This window comes from Copidosoma floridanum, unplaced genomic scaffold, assembly GCF_036245765.1.
Source record: "Copidosoma floridanum isolate Cflo_tuat_1 unplaced genomic scaffold, Cflo_Japanese_pri ptg000021l, whole genome shotgun sequence".
NCBI classification, from domain to species: Eukaryota; Metazoa; Arthropoda; class Insecta; order Hymenoptera; family Encyrtidae; genus Copidosoma; species Copidosoma floridanum.
The window spans coordinates 26,752,121-26,773,395 of NW_028321898.1; the positions used below are offsets into that span (position 1 = coordinate 26,752,121).

Sequence of the window (21,275 nt, forward strand, 5' to 3'; positions counted from 1 at the left end):
GCCATTTAGTCACTTATAAACCAGCCGCAACTCGTGACGTAGCTATAAAATGAAAAAATAACAATACGCGTGTTTTTGGCGGCAAGTTAACAATCTATCTTTTACTCGAAAATTCATCTTCAAAAGTATTAATACATAGGTCGATTTTTTGGTAGAAAATAGATTGTTCACTTGCCGCCTAAAACACATATATTGTTATTTTTTTATTTTATAGCTTCATCATGAGTTGCGGCTGGTTTATAAGTGACTAAATGGCTCTAAGGCTAAGCTGCCTAAAGCTCTCCTTCAGAATTTCAGAAGCAATTTTTGGCCAAAAAAATCACGACCGCTAGATGGCGCTGATCCAAATAATTATTACTTCTTATATTAGAGCCATTTAATCAATTATAAACCAGCCGCAACGAATCTTGTAGATAGTTAATAAAAAGTTAACATTTTTTGTGCTACTTGCGGCAAGTTTACAATATGTCTTTTACCTGTAAATAGACCCTGAAAAGTATAAATATTCCACTTATCTTATACGGCTTATAAAATCTACCATATTTACAAAATTAAAATACTTTAGACCTTTTATCATTAACTTGCGGAAGCACAGCCCTTTAACTTTCTAGTTTAAATAAACAGCTAACTTATATAATATGTACATGCCAAGATTTGTGTTACAGAAATCTTGAACAATGATTAAATAGATACGTAAAGTAATAAGTCCAAAAGAGACAACCGAAGAAAAAAGGCCTGAAAAAGAAGCACAGTCACACGAAAAGTCTCATACAAGAATGGAGCATTGGATCTCACTTAATTTAAATTGCTTTACAATTTATCTTTTACCTAAAAATCGACCTCCAAAACTATCAATATTCTACTTATCTTATATGGCTTATAAAATCGACAATATTTATAAAATTACAATACTCTAGACCTTTTACCATTAACTAATGAAAGAACAGCCCTTCAACTTTAGATTTCCAATAAACAGTTAACTTATGTAATATGTACATAACAAAATTTGTGTTACAGAAATCGTAAATCACGATCAAATATACACGTAAATTAATCAGTCTAAAAGAGACAACTGAAAAAAAAAGGTCTTAAAAAGAAGCAGCCACACGAAGAGTCTCCTAGAAATGGAGCATTGGATCTCACTAATTGAAAAATACATTTATTACAGAGATGTAAATTTTAAGTGTTATAAGTAAACAAAGAACCCAACCTTCTCTGATCGAGTGAGATCCAATGCTCCTGGAGCATTGGGGGTGTATTCCGCAAATGCTGCCAGCAGTTAAGTTACGTAGGTCGTGGTAACGCCGCATGGTCGGGTGGCGCTAGCGTCAACCTGTACTAACTGTCGGTGGGTTCCGCATGTCAACAAACTCCGAAATATCAGATGGCATGGGAGCGAAAACAGTAAAAAATATCAAAGTTTGTTGACATGCGGAACCCACCGACAGTTAGTACAGGTTGACGCTAGCGCTGCCCGACCATGCGGCGTTATTACGACCTACGTAACTTAACTGCTGGCAGCATTTGCGGAATACACCCATAGTCCGCAGGCTAAGTATACGTCCTTAACCGCCTTTTTCACTAACGTTTAGAATAATGATTGTATCATGAGTTTTTGTATAAAGTTCAATTTATACAAATAAGTTGGTAAATATAGGCACACATGATTAATATTTAAACATTTTAAGCTGTATAAATATATAACATAGATTCCAAATATGCATTATTACCGCTGGAATATGCTAACAAAACCAAATATCCGTCTTTCTCACCCAGCAAAATAATAGGTATCTGTATAATCCTGTATCAATTTATTGCACACATGCGAAATGTTCAATGACAGTAAACAATGACATAATTTCAAACTTTACTTTTAACTCTTCATTTCACACGTAATTTTACAATGCAATTGATAAATTATTATTCATACAAAAGTATTAATATTCTTATAGGAGGTCGATTTTCAGGCAAAAGATTATTTGTAAACTTGCCGTAAACAGCACAGCCAATGTCAACTTTTTATTTTCTATCTACACAACTAGTTGCGGCTGGTTTTAGCGTTTCAGATTTCTAAACTAAAAAGTGGCCCTAAAATTCTGAAGGAAAGCTTTAGATATTTTAGGCCATAGAGCCATGTTGTCAATTATAAACCAGCCGCAACTTATTTGACAGATACAAAATGAAAATTCAACATTTTCTGTGCTGTTTGCGGCAAGTTTACAATTTATTTCTATTACTCGAAAGTATACATACATAGGAGGTTAATATTCGTATAAAACATACACTGCAAACTTGCCGCAAGTAGCACAAACATCGTTAATTATTTATTTTGTATCTATTTCAAGAGTTGCGGCTGGTTTATAAGTGGCTAAATGGCTCTAGGGCTAAGCTGCCTAAAGCTCTCCATCAGAATTTCAGAAGCAATTTTTGGCCAAAAAAATCACGACCGCTAGATGGCGCTGATCCTAATGATTATAACTACTTATAGTAGAGCCATTTAATCAATTATAAACCAGCCGCAACTAATTTCGTAAATACAAAATAAATGGTTAAAGATAATTGTGCTACTTGCGGCAAGTTTGCAGTGTATGTTTTATACGAATATCAACCTCATATATATTTATACTTTTGGGTAATAGATGAATTGTAAACTTGACGCTAACAGTGCAAACAACGTTAACTTTTTATTTTGTATTTATGAAATTAGTTGCGGCTGGTTTATAAGTAATTAAATGGCTCTAGGGCTGAGCTGCCTAAAGCTCTCTTTTAGAATTTCAGAAGCAATTTTTGGCCAAAAAAATCACTACCGCTAGATGGCGCTGATCCAAATGATTATTACTACTTGTAGTAGAGCCATTTGATCAATTATAAACCAGCCGCAACTGATTTTGTAAGTACAAAATAAAAGTTAACATTGTTTGTGCTGTTTGCGGCAAGTTTACAATGCATTTTTTAAACAAATATTGACTTCCTATATATTTATACTTTCGGGTGAAAGATAAATTGTAAACTTGCCGCTAATAGTGCGAACAATGTTCACTTTTTATTTTGTATTTATCAAATTAGTTGCGGCTGGTTTATAAATAATTAAATGGCTCTAGTATAAGTATAGTAAAAATCATTTGGATCAGCGCCATCTAGCGGTAGTGATTTTTTTGGCCAAAAATTGCTTCTGAAATTCTGATGGAGAGCTTTAGGCAGCTTAGCCCTAGAGCCGTTTAATCACTTATAAACCAGCCGCAACTATTGAAATAGATACAAAATAAATAATTAACGATGTTTGTGCTGTTTGCGGCAAGTTTGCAATGTATGTTTTACACCAATATCGACCTCCCTTATATTTACACTTTCGGGTAATAGATAAATTGTAAACTTGCCGCCAATAGTGCAAACAATGTTTAATTTTTATTTTGTATTTATCAAATCAGTTGCGGCTGGTTTATAAATAATTAAATGGCTCTAGTATAAGTATAGTAAAAATCATTTGGATCAGCGCCATCTAGCGGTAGTGATTTTTTTGGCCAAAAATTGCTTCTGAAATTCTGATGGAGAGCTTTAGGCAGCTTAGCCCTAGAGCCGTTTAATCACTTATAAACCAGCCGCAACTCTTGAAATAGATACAAAATAAATAATTAACGATGTTTGTGCTACTTGCGGCAAGTTTGCAGTGTATGTTTTACACCAATATCGACCTCCCTTATATTTACACTTTCGGGTAATAGATAAATTGTAAACTTGCCGCCAATAGTGCAAACAATGTTTAATTTTTATTTTGTATTTATCAAATCAGTTGCGGCTGGTTTATAAATAATTAAATGGCTCTAGTATAAGTATAGTAAAAATCATTTGGATCAGCGCCATCTAGCGGTAGTGATTTTTTTGGCCAAAAATTGCTTCTGAAATTCTGATGGAGAGCTTTAGGCAGCTTAGCCCTAGAGCCGTTTAATCACTTATAAACCAGCCGCAACTCTTGAAATAGATACAAAATAAATAATTAACGATGTTTGTGCTACTTGCGGCAAGTTTGCAGTGTATGTTTTACACCAATATCGACCTCCCTTATATTTACACTTTCGGGTAATAGATAAATTGTAAACTTGCCGCCAATAGTGCAAACAATGTTTAATTTTTATTTTGTATTTATCAAATCAGTTGCGGCTGGTTTATAAATAATTAAATGGCTCTAGTATAAGTATAGTAAAAATCATTTGGATCAGCGCCATCTAGCGGTAGTGATTTTTTTGGCCAAAAATTGCTTCTGAAATTCTGATGGAGAGCTTTAGGCAGCTTAGCCCCAGAGCCGTTTAATCACTTATAAACCAGCCGCAACTCTTGAAATAGATACAAAATAAATAATTAACGATGTTTGTGCTACTTGCGGCAAGTTTGCAGTGTATGTTTTATACGAATATTGACCTCCTATATATTTATACTTTCGAGTAATAGATAAATTGTAAACTTGCCGCAAACAGCACAGAAAATGTTGAATTTTCATTTTGTATCTGTCAAATAAGTTGCGGCTGGTTTATAATTGACAACATGGCTCTAGGGCCTAAAATATCTAAAGCTTTCCTTCAGAATTTTAGGGCCACTTTTTAGTTTAGAAATCTGAAACGCTAAAACCAGCCGCAACTAGTTGTGTAGATAGAAAATAAAAAGTTGACATTGGCTGTGCTGTTTACGGCAAGTTTACAAATAATCTTTTGCCTGAAAATCGACCTCCTATAAGAATATTAATACTTTTGTATGAATAATAATTTATCAATTGCATTGTAAAATTACGTGTGAAATGAAGAGTTAAAAGTAAAGTTTGAAATTATGTCATTGTTTACTGTCATTGAACATTTCGCATGTGTGCAATAAATTGATACAGGATTATACAGATACCTATTATTTTGCTGGGTGAGAAAGACGGATATTTGGTTTTGTTAGCATATTCCAGCGGTAATAATGCATATTTGGAATCTATGTTATATATTTATACAGCTTAAAATGTTTAAATATTAATCATGTGTGCCTATATTTACCAACTTATTTGTATAAATTGAACTTTATACAAAAACTCATGATACAATCATTATTCTAAACGTTAGTGAAAAAGGCGGTTAAGGACGTATACTTAGCCTGCGGACTATGGGTGTATTCCGCAAATGCTGCCAGCAGTTAAGTTACGTAGGTCGTAATAACGCCGCATGGTCGGGCAGCGCTAGCGTCAACCTGTACTAACTGTCGGTGGGTTCCGCATGTCAACAAACTTTGATATTTTTTACTGTTTTCGCTCCCATGCCATCTGATATTTCGGAGTTTGTTGACATGCGGAACCCACCGACAGTTAGTACAGGTTGACGCTAGCGCCACCCGACCATGCGGCGTTACCACGACCTACGTAACTTAACTGCTGGCAGCATTTGCGGAATACACCCCCAATGCTCCAGGAGCATTGGATCTCACTCGATCAGAGAAGGTTGGGTTCTTTGTTTACTTATAACACTTAAAATTTACATCTCTGTAATAAATGTATTTTTCAATTAGTGAGATCCAATGCTCCATTTCTAGGAGACTCTTCGTGTGGCTGCTTCTTTTTAAGACCTTTTTTTTTCAGTTGTCTCTTTTAGACTGATTAATTTACGTGTATATTTGATCGTGATTTACGATTTCTGTAACACAAATTTTGTTATGTACATATTACATAAGTTAACTGTTTATTGGAAATCTAAAGTTGAAGGGCTGTTCTTTCATTAGTTAATGGTAAAAGGTCTAGAGTATTGTAATTTTATAAATATTGTCGATTTTATAAGCCATATAAGATAAGTAGAATATTGATAGTTTTGGAGGTCGATTTTTAGGTAAAAGATAAATTGTAAAGCAATTTAAATTAAGTGAGATCCAATGCTCCATTCTTGTATGAGACTTTTCGTGTGACTGTGCTTCTTTTTCAGGCCTTTTTTCTTCGGTTGTCTCTTTTGGACTTATTACTTTACGTATCTATTTAATCATTGTTCAAGATTTCTGTAACACAAATCTTGGCATGTACATATTATATAAGTTAGCTGTTTATTTAAACTAGAAAGTTAAAGGGCTGTGCTTCCGCAAGTTAATGATAAAAGGTCTAAAGTATTTTAATTTTGTAAATATGGTAGATTTTATAAGCCGTATAAGATAAGTGGAATATTTATACTTTTCAGGGTCTATTTACAGGTAAAAGACATATTGTAAACTTGCCGCAAGTAGCACAAAAAATGTTAACTTTTTATTAACTATCTACAAGATTCGTTGCGGCTGGTTTATAATTGATTAAATGGCTCTAATATAAGAAGTAATAATTATTTGGATCAGCGCCATCTAGCGGTCGTGATTTTTTTGGCCAAAAATTGCTTCTGAAATTCTGAAGGAGAGCTTTAGGCAGCTTAGCCTTAGAGCCATTTAGTCACTTATAAACCAGCCGCAACTCATGATGAAGCTATAAAATAAAAAAATAACAATATATGTGTTTTAGGCGGCAAGTGAACAATCTATTTTCTACCAAAAAATCGACCTATGTATTAATACTTTTGAAGATGAATTTTCGAGTAAAAGATAGATTGTTAACTTGCCGCCAAAAACACGCGTATTGTTATTTTTTCATTTTATAGCTACGTCACGAGTTGCGGCTGGTTTATAAGTGACTAAATGGCTCTACGCGCTAAAGCTCTGGCTGAAAAGTTTAGGGCCACTTTTTACTTCAAAAATCCGCAACGCTAGATGACGCTGATCCAAATAATTATTACTATCTTAGCAGAGCCACATATGATTAATCATAAACCAGCCGCAACTAATATTGTAGATAGAAAATAAAAAGTTGACATTGTTTCTGCTATTTGCGGCAAGTGTAAAACTTCACTTTTACCTGAAAATTGACCACATGGCACATACTTAGTAGTGATTTACTGTAATTACTAGGTACACATAACTTCACGTATCTTTTACATCGTGCTCTCTTCACCAGAATAATAAAATCCAAAGTAAATATATATCTAGAGCGCGCGGTGGCTCAGTCGGCTAGGTCGTGGATTGGCATGCGGGAGACCGTGGTTCGATTCCCGGCCAGTGCGACTTTACGGGCAAGTACCTCTGTGATTTTTCACATGTGCTTTTTCACCACGCAATGCTCCTCGAGGAGGGTTTAGGCGACCTTCTCGCAGCAAATTTGCCTAATTCCCCCTACCCCCCTCCCAGTGTTGGGAGGCCTCCCATCCCTCTTCCCTTCCTTCTCCCAAGTGCTAAGTGCCCATAGTAGTGCCCATAGTAGTGCCCTTATTAAAGGAGCCGGACGTAGAGCACTCTAATATAAAAAAATATATATATATATATGTATAAATTTAATATATATATATATTTATATATATATTGAACAAATCTCTTTCCCACGTAAAGATGTAACAATTATAAGCTGCAGTATAAGTAAATTAAATGAAATAGAAACCGTCTGCTTTGCAACTTGTTGTGTGCGCGTTTACATAGCCACCGAAACAACACAGCTCGAGGGGTCGTGGGTTTGATTCGCGGTCGGGGGCTCTCAGATTTTTTTTGATGGTTCTTGTGCCAGGTATTGAATCCATGAAACCGACTTAGGGATGAGGCTTTATTTAAGATAAAAATAAAAAATAACAAAGCGATTGAAAAATAAGAATTGTGAAAAGTTTTCTCGATAACCGGTCCTGCGTGTCCGGGGAGATATATAGATACAAACATACAAGCGAATATGAATTTAAGAGACATGTAATGATAGCGAAAAAATAAGAGAAATGTGTAGAATGATATAAATGATGTAACGATATGTAAAAAGACAATGTAAAATGACTCTATGATTAAAGGAAAGGAAAGTGCACATACCTATAGTAGGTCAGTACACTATGATATAAAAAAAAAAACTAGTATATATTTCTTATTATTTTCCAGGAGCCGTACCATATAACTTTTTTTAGCTTCGCGGGCCTATGTTATAACATAGGCCGATGTACAGAAAAATAGTTATATGGTACGGCCCCAGGGGCCCTATCCTCTAAACGTGTTGGCAAACGACATAGCCAATACACAGCTAAAAGAGCTCTCTGATTGGTTGAAATTGACTATGTTGGCCTGGTGTCAGTCGTGTCACTCACCGACACACTTAAAGGATAGGGCCCTGACCCCTGACCCCTGACTATACTTCAACTGTTCAACTACTTCAACTACTTACTTGTTTCGTTTCCTTTTCCATTATACCTAATCCTAATAACCGCATTTCGGAGCAGGTATGCTATAGATTTGTATTACTTTTGAAAGGAATAGAGATAGAGCAGACACAACACGACACGAGGCCTTTCGGTGTATACTTATGCTGAAGATTCTCAACATTTTTTCTCTCATAATTTTTGCAAAGAAGAGTGAAGTTTGAGTTTTGAAGTTCTGGAAAAAGAGTTATCAAGAAAGATCTACATCATTTGGGTCCTCGATTCTTTCGGAGGTGAAAGAATAGGTATTGCAAAGAAAAAGAGAGATATTTGGTTAAGATACTTACAGCAGGCCAAAGAGAGGAGCGCAATAAGAGAGTTGTGACGGGTAAGTGTGCTAGATAATAGGAAGATGAGCATAGATGGTATGCATACGTGGTTATTGTACTGAATTTGTTTATAAATATTTCTGTTATTGTAATGACTTGACTTTGCATGTTTTCTGGATTTTTTTGTGGGAACATAATGATTTTGAGGGGTAAAGGTGGATGCTTTGATCAACGTGCTGGTGTACACACTTCCAGTTGAAAATTATGTTCAATTCAAATAAGTGATAAGTATCCTACTTTTGCAAAGTAAAAACTTTGGAAATCATACCTACTCACGTTTGAAGAATGTAACGTTGTGAACCCATAACTACTGCACTATCTTGCTCTGAGATATATGAGATAAAAAAATAAGGGAAAGGATGTAATAAAATACATTCTGCATGATTATGCACTATGTAGTTTCTGCAGTTTTGTAACTTTATATAATTCCTCTTTATTTCTTTACAAACATTTTATCGATTTTTTTTAGTTGTAGAATTGTATTTATTCCAACGTTTATCTGAATTTTAGAATGGCTCGTGGACAACAAAAACTTCAATCCCAAGCTAAGGCTGCAGAAAAAGCTGCAAAAAACAAGAAGCAGCAGGGCCACAACGCCAATGAACAAAAAAAGGCAGCACAAAAGGCTCTGGTACATATATGTGCTGTCTGCAAGGTTTGTATTTGTTCACAGTGTTATTTCTTCAAAAAATGTTACAAATTTTAAAAAATTCTCATTACTATTACCAGGCACAAATGCCAGATCCTAAGACTTACAAGCAGCACTTTGAAAACAAGCATCCCAAAAACGATTTGCCAGAAGATCTGAAGAATATATGAGAGTAATGGCTCTTAGCCATTGAGAGAGTACTGAAGCAGCAGGTTGATTTGTGCCCATTTTAAAATTAAAAAAAAAAAGAAACAAAAAAACGAGAGAGTAACTTAGACTTAAGATAATTAAATTTTAAATGATGTTTGATTGCATCTTACAAAAAAAGAAACTCTTATAAGCAAAACCATAATCAGAACCTTATGGTTTGATTCTTATGGTTTTCTCCCTTTCTTTATCTTCATCGAAACAATGTTCTTCTACCCTTTATACCATATACAGTACTGTTATTGGAATGACAGGCAGGGGCACCTTTCGCTGTTTTAAAGTTTATTCTCCAGCATACTTTATGTTGAATACATTTTTTAACCTTTGTTTATACTATTTTGCGGAATTATTTTTTAACAGTTGAATGAGTTTTTCTTATTTTTAGTACAAAATCCATCAAGAATGTAATCATAAATGGAATATATGTGACTAAAGAAATAATATTGTAAACTATTTATAAATAAAAAATGATAAGTTTCAAAAATTCAGCATGCATTAATTACCAGTAATAACAGTGTAATAGTCTTGTAAAAATAATGTATCAACTTATGGTCAGCCATTAGCTTGTTGATTCTATTTTCTGTAAATTTTTAAGTAGTGAGATTATATTAGCAGATTTATTACAGTAAAAAAAATTAATATTACAAATTCGTTTTATATAGCGATGTTTTCACAAAAGGTGCTGATCCTTTAAGATAACGAAAGGTGCCCAAATCTAGAAAAGCTTAGCTTATTAGGGGTGTATTAAAGTAATGTTTGTCGTTGCCTTTAAACTTGTAGCCTTTTTTACTTTGATCATATGCACAAAATACTGCCAATGTTTTAAAAGTATATACTAATAAAGGAGTAGACAATGGTGATAATTACATGTATTATGAATAAATAAAAAAGAAATATTGTTATTGCTACAGTCATTGAGTTTGCAATCGCTTGAAAAGCGTTACTTAATTAAATAGTTCAATAAACGTATGCAACACATGATTGTTTTCTTTTATCATTTTTTTTTAGAATGAAAAAAATGTGGAATTAGATTACGTAAAATCAGCGCTTAGTATCCAAACGTAAAATATTTTTACGTAAATGTGTATTTCAACTCCGAATAATTACAGTATTTTACACCAAAAACTGACTTTTTCATTACACATAGTTTTTTTCGATACCTTTACCATGTTATTTTCTTTTTCATTCACATAAAAATATTGATGGGTCAGCTACGTTTTAGATGTTTAGAAAATCAAGCTACTTGTGTTATAAATAATTAATTTTAATAACTCACCGTGATATTTTACAAAATGTCTAGTTTTTGTAATTAAAAAAATTCATTACCAATAAAACCCATATGTTCAAAAAAATCTAAACCGATTTTCAGTATGATTTAATAGTCTTATTACAAAAAATCTCTATTATTGTATTGAAATTCAAATTTTTTGGCCAAAGTTTGAGACAAATTAATCAGGAGCCAACTTCTGTTAGGTATTTTATAACAAAAATGAAAAAAATTCTCTTTCAGGTCTACCACGCTATATGTAGTCTCAAGTTACTTTGATTAGAAAAAAAAAATTTCATATATTTAATTACGTTATTACGCATGGATACGACTTTTCACAACAAATCAATCAAGACACTAGTTGAGAAAACCAGGCATTGGTCAATATTTTTTTTATTTTCTGTCTACTACCACCGCCGCTAAAAAAATCGATATGGTTTTTCATGCGTTGCACACTCGCTCGTTCGACGCGTTAGTGTACAGTTAGAATACAGCGCCGCTGTTCGTCTCATGGAAATATTCTACGGTGGTAAAAACAGCGCTAGTAAAATAAACCAGGATTCCTTTGCACGGTTGTTGGAAGAAAAAAGTAAAGTGCCATGGACATGGTCCGTGACATGATAAAATGTTTATTTTACCCTACTATACTCCATTCTTAAAGTTATTTTTTGTCTTAGTTTTGGCATAAAAAATATACTCGCCTCCTTTCTGCCGATCAAGTTTCAGAAATTCTATGCAAGAATGTGGCACAAGTAAATAAATAAATGCTTCATTATACCTAGTACAATACCACTTTTGGGTATTAGATATTAATTACGTTTTTTTCATAATAAATATTAATTTGCAAAAATTATGTGAACTTAAATATCAATCGAGTACGTTGGTAAACAATTTTCAAGTCTGAGAGTGTGTAATATACTGTGCCACTAATTTATTGACGCTTGAACATTTTTAATTTTACCTTGACAATTTAGTCGACGAATTATTTAAAAAAAAAAAAAGAACAAAAAAAACACTTTTTACAACACAGCACCAACAATAATCTTGAAGAATTTAAATAAAATCACTCGCCGATTTCATCGATCTCGCCGATCTCGCCGATTTCGCCGATCTCGCCAATATCAAATTTCGCCGCCTCGTAGCATTGACAACCAAGACTGCCGAGACATTTGCCGTAGGAAACACCCCTTCTTTTACAATCCGCATCGCAATTGTAGGGGTTACAGCCAGAAACAGCTAAGAAAATAAAACGTGGGCATACTTTGAAAAAAAAAGTATCGAGTCTTTTATTTTGTCGAGTAGAAATGAGATTTTTCGATGATCTCACTTTTGAAGCCGATCATGCCAAGAATGAGGGCAAAGAAGAACATTAGCCAAACCATTTTGAGGATGCGTGGTGCTTTTGCGCTGAAAAAATGTTTAACGTTTTTAGTACACTAATCTGTAGGTAAATCTTGAAATTTATTGAAGTACTTATAAAAAATAAACCTGAGAATTTCGAAACGAGCCCAGAGACTATATCTCAGCACCCTGCCATACCGCTCGACATCTTCATTAAAATAACGGATAAGCGTTCGTTACCATCGTATTTTGATTATATATTGGTTTGTATTTACCTCAGGATCAGTCCTGAACTCGATTAAATTGTCTACTCATAACAAGGTTATTTTTCGTCAAAGATTTCATCAAAGGTTAGATTTTATATTTACGCATACATGCCCACCCTTCGCGTGTTTGTTTTTTTTTTTTTTTTTTTTTTTTTCCTTTTCATTTTGAACTGTTGCCGCGGGTACCGGCTATATGACCAAAATATACAAGTATTTTTATTCTTCAGTTACAAGTTGCACGGCAAACGTTTTGGCTAAAAATACCTATTTGTTTGCTGTAAAGTGGTTTTTTTTTTTTTTTCCCTCAAGTACAAAAAGAAGCCTTTTCTTAAAAACAAGTTTGAAAACACGTGTTCAGCGTAAACGTAGAGTCGATCGATACTAATGTAAATCAATACTGCGCTTAATGCACACGTGTGCTTAGTCAGTCTTTAATACACGATGTTCTCATTTGCTCGTGAAATGCAAAGTTATTATTTAAAATAAAACAGGTAATAAAAATTTTTTTGAAACAAAATAAAAAATAAACGCAATACCTAAATAAAATCAAAAACTTAATATTATTTTTAGTATTCTTGAAATCCATGAATAAAAGGATACGACTTATATATATATATGTGAACGTGTATTTCAATTTTTTAGTACAATAAAACACATTCTTATTGAGATTTTTAATTTTGATTGATTGAAAGCTTTTCTTACGAAAAAAACAACAAAACAATACAATAAAAGACAAATTGATAATCCATCTGACCCTCGTATCTACATATTTGACAAATATCTACGATATCTACATACTTACATCATTTTTGTATCTCGAAATGTATTTCTTTTACACCGATGCGAGCAGATCTATGCCAACTATTGGGTTATTCCCATTTCACATATGCGTCTGTTTATGACAAGGGATTCATTCGAAATAGTAAATCTCCGTCGTATAAAAGTCAGCGGATACAAGGAACGAGGAAAATAGTTTATGATACGTACATCTGTTATTCTTGTCACTTTACGTCTTACACAGCTTAAAATTTTAAAGGAATAAAACATCATCTATTATATGATTTCTATAAAAGCGTTAACGAATATTAAGCGACGTTAAAAAAGATTTTTCAACTATTTCAATTTTTCTAAATCCTATAAGATCAAATGCAAATGACCTAAGAAGCGTGGATTTTCCCTAATTGGATTTGCGTTGGGCGTCACAAAGAAAAAAAAAAAAAAATTGTTTGCTTGGAAATCGTTTGAACGCTACGTACTGGTACTATATGCACAAGTGCAAAAGCACTACTATCGATCATATATAAGCAGCCAATGATTCTTGAATGAAGATATATTATAGTGTTCGTCTACAGACGCAGCATCTGTTGATAAATAAAGAATAAAATTCACGATGCTGAGGCTCTTGTTACTCCTACTTGTGCTCGTGGCTTTAACTGCTGTCCAGAGTAAGTTTTTCTTGAATAAATAATACGAATTGCTACAACAAGTATATGTTAAAAAAATTGGACTTGCTAACGAAATCAACAGAATGAAATTAAATATTACGTTAAAAATAATATCGTACATGTGCTTTGTTACAGCTGTTTCGGCGTCATGCAGCTCAAATTGCGACAAAAATTGCAAAAGAGGGGGTCACAGTTATGGAAAATGCTACGGCCGTCTGGGCTGCAAGTGCTTCGATCCAAGAAGAGGATGAAGGATGATTTAAACAAATTATGTATTCAAATTTTTGTCATTACAAATCAATAAATATTTATTATTTGTCACATGAAAAACTGTTTCTTTTATTTTCACACACAAACAAATAAAATTTGAGAATACGAATTTTACTTTGTAAATCTTTCTTTACTGAGAACACGCAATTTTTATGAGAATGTCTCCAAATAATTAAATACTAATTAATTTCATTCCATCTTTTCAAATCTAATGTCACATAAATGAATTTTTTTATACGGTAGAAGAAACGAACACATACCGAGCTATGAAGGTATTTGAATTTCAGTACATAAAAATGAATAAATAAACTTGATTCAATTATTTTTTTCAACTAGCACTATGCCTCGCTCTGATACGACTAACATGACTCAATGTTATAAATATTCAAAAGTTAGAGTGTTTTTAATGCTTATCTTTCTACTAATACTCATTAAGAAATAATTTTTTTTTTTAGAAGGCAACAAGAATAATAACAATAATTGAGTAAAACAATCAAAAATTTAATAAAAAAATAGAAGATTACGTTCAAATATTATTTAAAAGAAGATGTTTTTTAATATAATGTATTGCTTTGTTGTATTCGGTATCGTATTTAAAAATTGCTAGTAATAAAAAAAAAAAAAAAAAAAAAAAAATTACAAAAAGATTTAAAAGTTAAACTTGGAAAAATGTATAAAAATCCGAGCCAGTATCTAACGCGCTTCAATAAACAAATCACATGAGGTTTTCCCTCATATTAAGATACACACCCGAAGCCACGAAATCCTAAGAAAAAGAAACTGCAGTTTCCTCGGTACGTTTCCATTCGCGTACACGCAAACGTGATCCAGAGCTGTGACGCGCAGGAAAAACCTCGCTTGATTTTCATGGATAAGTAAGCAATATAAGAATAAAACCGGCAAATCCGAGTCCACTATAAATATTATAGGCACCACGTGCAGGGGCTATCAGAATTGAAGTTTCTATCGATCGAGCAACTCTCCACTCTTGGCAATCCTCGCGAAAATGTTGAAGCTTCTGTTCGTCCTCCTTTTCATCGTCGCTCTCATCATCAACGAGTGTAAGTCCATAACATTTGGGATATTGATTATTTTTACAGATTAACGCAGTTGTGTATTTGTTTTTATTTAGCACACAGAATTTTTACGAGGTGAAATTAAAATTTGGTTTTTTATTCTAGCGATGGGACAAATCGTTTGCATACCATTCATTTGCAAGTATGCGTGTAAACCTGGTGTACGAGGACGTTGCGTGAAGCGAGATTGTAAATGTTGATGTTGAAAATTTTTCACGCCACCTACTGTTACTACGTAGGTATGTACATAAGTCAATTGTAAAACAAATAAGGAGCAGTTGTAGAGAAGGACGATACAAAAGCTTCATTGTTATCTGTAATTATTGGCTTTTGATTGTATCGCTATCACAAATATCACAATACAGATTTATTATTTATCTTGGTACGTTAAAATTATAATTGAAAAATTTTACATGCTTTGTTTTACCAAATTACTTATTTTGTATTTGTATTACATTATACTACTTATACAATAAAATATGTGGTTAATAAAATCTGTAAAATAACAAGTGTATCGGAATAATTAAGTTATTTATTTGTAACCCTTGGATCGTACAAAATTGTATAAATTTAGTTTTTTAGTTTAAATTTTAAATTTTATTAAAATAAGAGTCAAAATTAATTTTATCCCTGTACGCGAGAGACAAAAACTATAAAAGTCGCACACTAAAAATTTCAATTAACGCCGTTTACGATTATTGAAAAGATCTTTCATTTTTATTTCAAAACGAGAACACTTTGGCCGTTTTTATTTTTATATTTTGCAATATTTTACAGTTGTGAACCCCAAAAACTGAGCCAGTACATGATTAAGAAAAAATATATTTGAAAAAAAAAAAAAAAAAAAAAAAAAAAAAAAAAAAAAAAAAAAAAAAAGAATAAGAAAGACGCCAAGCATTGAGATAGTATCGGTGCTTCGTTGTGTACAATAAAAAAGCGGAGCCAAGCTCTTGGGCGAACAACAATCGTCAATAAGAGCGGGTTTTGAGCGCACAACGTCCGAGTCTTATCGACACCATCGCGTGGCTGCTCTCTCTCGTCTTTCGTCTCCCAACGGCAGTACACCGTCAACTTTCGTTACGCGCGTCCTCTCACATCCACTATACACTGCACTTGTATACAACGAACAAGCTTATTTTTGACTCCGCACCAGAAGGTAATGTTAATCTTAGGTTGGTTTTATACCGTCAATTTTAACACACATATTTTTAGTTTGCTAATAATTATTAAGTATATATTTAGAAAAACAAAAGCAACGTTGATTTATTCAGCGCATGTATTTACTTTCCGAGGCAATTCGCTTTGTTTATACTATTGAATATTAATAACAGTATTGATGAATTTACACAAACCTTCTAGTAAATTATAAATTTAGCCATAAACGTAGTACTTAAACGTAGTTTTTGGCTATAAATGTTCTTCAAAATTTATATTATTTATTTATTTAGTCAACGCATGTGCTAATAATACTACATATCATTCAAAATATAAAATATCTTCAGTTTCATTCATTTCAACTCGATTTATGGGCGTCCCATACGAGATTTGTTTAGCTCAAGCTAGAGAATTCTCAGATATATATATATATATATATATATATATATATATATATATATATATATATATATATATATACGAACTATTTGGTTAACGTAACAACTCTCGAGCTGACCGTTTTATCTTGGAGCGCGTTTCTTTCTATTTTGATAAGCCAAATAAGTAAACTATGAATAGAAATCTACTTTCAACGTAATCTTATTGTAAGCTCAAATTTTTTGTGTTACAATATCGAAGATAGAACAAAAAAAAAATATAGGTACCCAAAGTAAAGAATATACCATCGACAAATTAAATATTTAAAAAAACTATTATGAGCAAATTCTTCGATCCCACCTTGTTTTCACTTTTGTTATAATTTTTTCAAATAAACGATTATAGCGCACGACAATTCATTTAAACGTATGCGAAACACAACGTGTAATTACGCTATCAAACAGCAAACGTTTTCATGCACAGTCGTATGGGCAGCCTCGCATAATAACGATCCCGTAACGATACTCGAGTATAAAGTAATTGAATGATGAAATAACGGCTCGACAGAATAAACAAAGAAAAGAAAAAGAAAAGAAAAGAAAAGCGTAAAGATGCAAGGAGGCGTGTCTTCCTTGTTGGTCGGACTATTGCTGGCCATCAGTCGAGTTAATGGCGAGTGGCACGAGGATACGGGGCCTTGGGTCATTGCCACGAGAGGCGAGCCTTGGCCTTTACCTTCGTCGAGGCTGCTGTTCACCGACTATTACCGTCTCAACGCTGCTACCTTCAAATTCAAGGTATGTGCGTTTTGTTATCTCTTTATGTTCCTTGTTTTAGTTTTTCATTTCTTTTTTTAACAATTTTTTCTTTTTCCCCCAACACCTTTGTGTATTTTAAACACAATAACAATTGTGTCAATTGTTATTTCTATGGATGCGCACGATTACTTCTCACCAAAACCTGAGAGATCGATAAAAAAATCCAAGTAATCGGTCATTCGGATATAATTTTTGTTAATCGTTTGTTTTTTTCAATTTTTACGATGTATTGTTTGAGAAGCAAAACAATACTCTTGCCCTTTCGAAAACTTTCTCCGATATCCGCACTGATATTTGTGCAAATCGACAAGATTATCTTATCACTCATCTGTAGATACGAGAGATCAATCGAAAAAGACAACGTAATCGATTGTTACATCTTGTATTGCTGCTTGTAATTTTTTTGTTTTCCATACCACGCAATAATGACCCTCTCGTATCAATAACAGTTACTCTAATCTTATCGGTAACATGGATATTGCCACTCGATACCCTGCACTTACCCTATACAACGTGTGGATTTTTCTTTTTCTTTTATAACACGAGCATCCCTCTCTAACACGTTTTACAGGTCGTACAGGAAAATTGTGACGTGATCGAGGAGGCGGTGAAACGTTACCAGAACATCATAAAGCACGAGTCCCACTTGGCTGAGAAATACAGCAAATATGCGGACAACAGCGTCCCTGTCGCCAGCAGATCCGTCTCAGCTCTGGAAATTCGTTTGGGCCAACCTTGCGAGCAATACCCGAATCTTGGATCCGACGAATCTTGTTAGAGCGCCTCACATTACTACCTTCGTTTATCGCTTTGTCCACTAAAAAAAAAAAAAAAAAAAAAAAAAATCCTTTTTTCAGACGACTTGAACGTTCCCAAAGGTTTGAACGGCACCACGGTAACTCTGAACTCCAACTCCGTGTGGGGCATACTGCGGGGCCTCGAGACCTTCTCGCAACTCCTTGTCCACTCGAACAACGGAGCCGAAGTACGTATCGACAATGCATGAAGTAACTTAGCCAATAAAGTCTCGGGTGGAAATTTTCACGCTTGAAAAAATGTATCAGCTCGTGGTGAGGGGCCAGTCGATCTCGGACAAGCCAAGGTTCGGCCATCGGGGCCTACTGCTCGACACGTCGCGGCACTACCTGCCCCTCGGGGACATCCTCGAGACCCTCGAGGCCATGTCGTACAACAAACTGAACGTACTGCACTGGCACATCGTCGACGACAACAGTTTCCCCTACGTCAGCACATCGTTCCCTGATCTGTCGGCCAAGGGGGCTTACCACCCTACCATGGTATACACGCCCGAGGACGTGAAAATGGTGGTGGAGCACGCGAGGACCAGGGGTATACGCGTCGTGCCCGAATTCGACACTCCCGGCCACACAAAGTCCTGGGGCTCCGCCTATCCCCAATACCTCACGGCTTGTTACGACGGTGGGTTCATTATTGGCCTTACCCTATACTGTTCTCAACCCCCCCTTTACCGGGCGTTTTTATGCGTACATATATTATACAGCCAACGGCAAGCCATCGGGGAAACTTGGGCCGATGAATCCGCTGAACGAGCAACTGTACGACTTCATGAGGACCCTACTGAGGGAAGTGGCCTCGAGTTTTCCGGACAAGTACGTTCATCTTGGCGGTGACGAGGTCCTCTTCAACTGTTGGATGAGCAACCCCGAGATCAGTAGGTACATGGAGCGCAACAACATGACCACCAATTATCAAAAGCTCGAGGAGATGTTCGTGAAGCGGGTCCTAGACATCGTGGCCGATCTCGAGGGCAAGGCCATCGTGTGGCAGGAGGTCTTCGACAATGGGCTGAAGCTGCGCGAAGGCACGGTCGTCCAAGTGTGGACCGGGTCTTGGAGCAGGGAGATGTTCGACGTGACCGATGCCGGTTACCCGGCCCTGCTGTCCACTTGTTGGTACCTGGACCACGTCGCCGGAGGTGGCGATTGGTTAAAGTACTACAGGTGCGAGCCTCTCGCCTTTGGCGGCTCGGAGAAACAGAGGAACCTGGTTATGGGCGGTGAAGCCGCCATGTGGGGGGAATTTGTTGACAAGTGAGTGCACGGGGTTCTATCTTTTTTTTCCCCCCCTATACCATTCACGCTCGAGCGAAACGTCTCTGGTTTCCCGCAGGAACAACGTTCATTCGAGAATTTGGCCGAGGGCGTCGGCCGTGGCGGAGATTTTGTGGAGCCCTGGCGCCCAAAACGAGACGGAGGCCGCCGAGCGTCTGGAGGAGCACGCGTGTCGGATGAACAGGCGCGGGGTACCGGCCCAACCGCCGAACGGCTCTGGTTTTTGCTTGTCATGAATCGGGTGAGGAAAAAGAGGCTGACAATTTTCATTCGTTTTCAAACGAATGTGCAAAATCAAAGGTTTTAATGTGTTGACTTTGATTATTTAGGTTTTGATTATTAATTTCATGAATATATATTTATATACACGTTTGTCGAGAAGAAAGAAAGAAAGAAAGAACCGCATTCTCATGTTTCCAATAGATTTTACTTTTACACATCAACTTAGAAGTAATCTACCCTAATAAGTCTGTGTATGGAACAAAAGAAAATTATAATTTTTGGATTAAATCAAAGATTAACGTTTTATGCATTTTTTCTTCCATAACTGCTTACGGCCCATCATCAATATATTACAATCGCAAAAATTATTTTTTAAACTTAAAATATTTTTTTTTTTTTATATAGTATACACTGTTTTTTGACCGCAATGACTGAAAAATGTAAAAATTAAATGAATAAATAGTCCAAATCTTGAAATTTTTATATTTTCTTTTTTTTTTATAAAGCCATTTCCGTTGTTTTTCATGGCACATTTTAAGACACGAAATCCTCACTCAACACATCCGAACAATTCAAGGTTTGTATTCATCAGAATTCATGTGAAGCGTATTATATAAGGTATTATTTAATATATACTATAGTACATTATTCGTTACGAAAATAATCCTTTGGACTCTTAATATAATTTTAAAAAGTATACGATCTCTAAATAAACATTAAAGTCGAGTGTTTGCTATTCCTCTTAATATTAAGTCACATTGGTTTAGTATTATTACTGTTGGAAGAAAATTTTCTCAACTAATTGCCTGTAGTAACAAAAGTAAACACAAATAATAAGTTTTTCAACTGAATTTATTCTTGTTCTGTACAATAATTCCCAAACACTTTTGAAATCTTTAATATTTTATAATAATTTAATGATAATTAGACGTACGAAAGAGTGGTACACAATAATACATTCTAATGTTTATTATCATAATACATATATCTCAGTTTCTATTGGAAGTTACCTTAGTTTAAATCTTAATAACATCATCAGAATAAGGTATACTAGAACAATTCGGCCATTAGCGACCTGTCCTTGGCCAGTTCGGAAAACTCTTTGGAAATCACAAGATTCGTCAGGCATGATCTTGAAAATAAGATAGCTCGTTCGAGCAGCACCTTGCAGTTATGTTTCTTGGAGAATAACAAATTTCTTCCAATATTCTCTTCGTTGATGTCATCCAACACAAGGACCTCGCACGCGCTAACGAGCTCTTTTACGTGTAATTTATCTCCGAGCATCATCAATTCAAACGCCAATTCCTTCATATCTTCAATTGTTTTTGACTCCGTAAATGTACTCCAAGAATGCTTTGAATGCCTCGAACGTGATGTTTTTGTTGGACCAATCCAATACTTGGACTTTTCATTCGCTGGTGCTATTGCTGAACATGCCCAAAAAGTAGTTGCTAACACCCATTAGGACGAGTTTGTGGGCTTCTATGATTTCACTGTTACCGTC

The 21,275-nt window shown here is 34.8% G+C and overlaps 2 protein-coding genes and 2 long non-coding RNA genes across 4 annotated transcripts; 3 read left to right on the forward strand and 1 right to left on the reverse strand.

Annotated features, from left to right (window-relative positions):
• The first annotated feature begins 8,169 nt into the window (after positions 1-8,169).
• LOC106639160 (transcriptional regulator Simba1) lies at positions 8,170-10,756 on the forward strand. The gene is made up of 3 exons (XM_014352623.2): positions 8,170-8,580; positions 9,092-9,236; positions 9,311-10,756. Exons 2-3 carry the CDS (start codon positions 9,093-9,095, stop codon positions 9,398-9,400), a joined length of 234 nt encoding a protein of 77 aa, XP_014208109.1. The 5' UTR covers positions 8,170-8,580; position 9,092; the 3' UTR covers positions 9,401-10,756.
• Positions 10,757-11,767: 1,011 nt separating this feature from the next.
• On the reverse strand, positions 11,768-12,214 carry LOC149374237 (uncharacterized). Its single transcript, XR_016293189.1, has 3 exons — positions 12,193-12,214; positions 12,032-12,111; positions 11,768-11,940 (listed from the first exon to the last, which is right to left on the reverse strand). It is a non-coding gene; the product is annotated as an uncharacterized LOC149374237 (long non-coding RNA).
• Positions 12,215-13,665: 1,451 nt separating this feature from the next.
• On the forward strand, positions 13,666-14,080 carry LOC149374238 (uncharacterized). Its single transcript, XR_016293198.1, has 2 exons — positions 13,666-13,756; positions 13,892-14,080. It is a non-coding gene; the product is annotated as an uncharacterized LOC149374238 (long non-coding RNA).
• Positions 14,081-16,156: 2,076 nt separating this feature from the next.
• Positions 16,157-20,245, forward strand: LOC106639132 (beta-hexosaminidase subunit beta). Its single transcript, XM_014352586.2, has 7 exons — positions 16,157-16,258; positions 17,203-17,432; positions 18,025-18,226; positions 18,311-18,438; positions 18,518-18,893; positions 18,976-19,525; positions 19,605-20,245. Exons 2-7 carry the CDS (start codon positions 17,247-17,249, stop codon positions 19,780-19,782), a joined length of 1,620 nt encoding a protein of 539 aa, XP_014208072.2. The 5' UTR covers positions 16,157-16,258; positions 17,203-17,246; the 3' UTR covers positions 19,783-20,245.
• Positions 20,246-21,275: the final 1,030 nt, after the last annotated feature.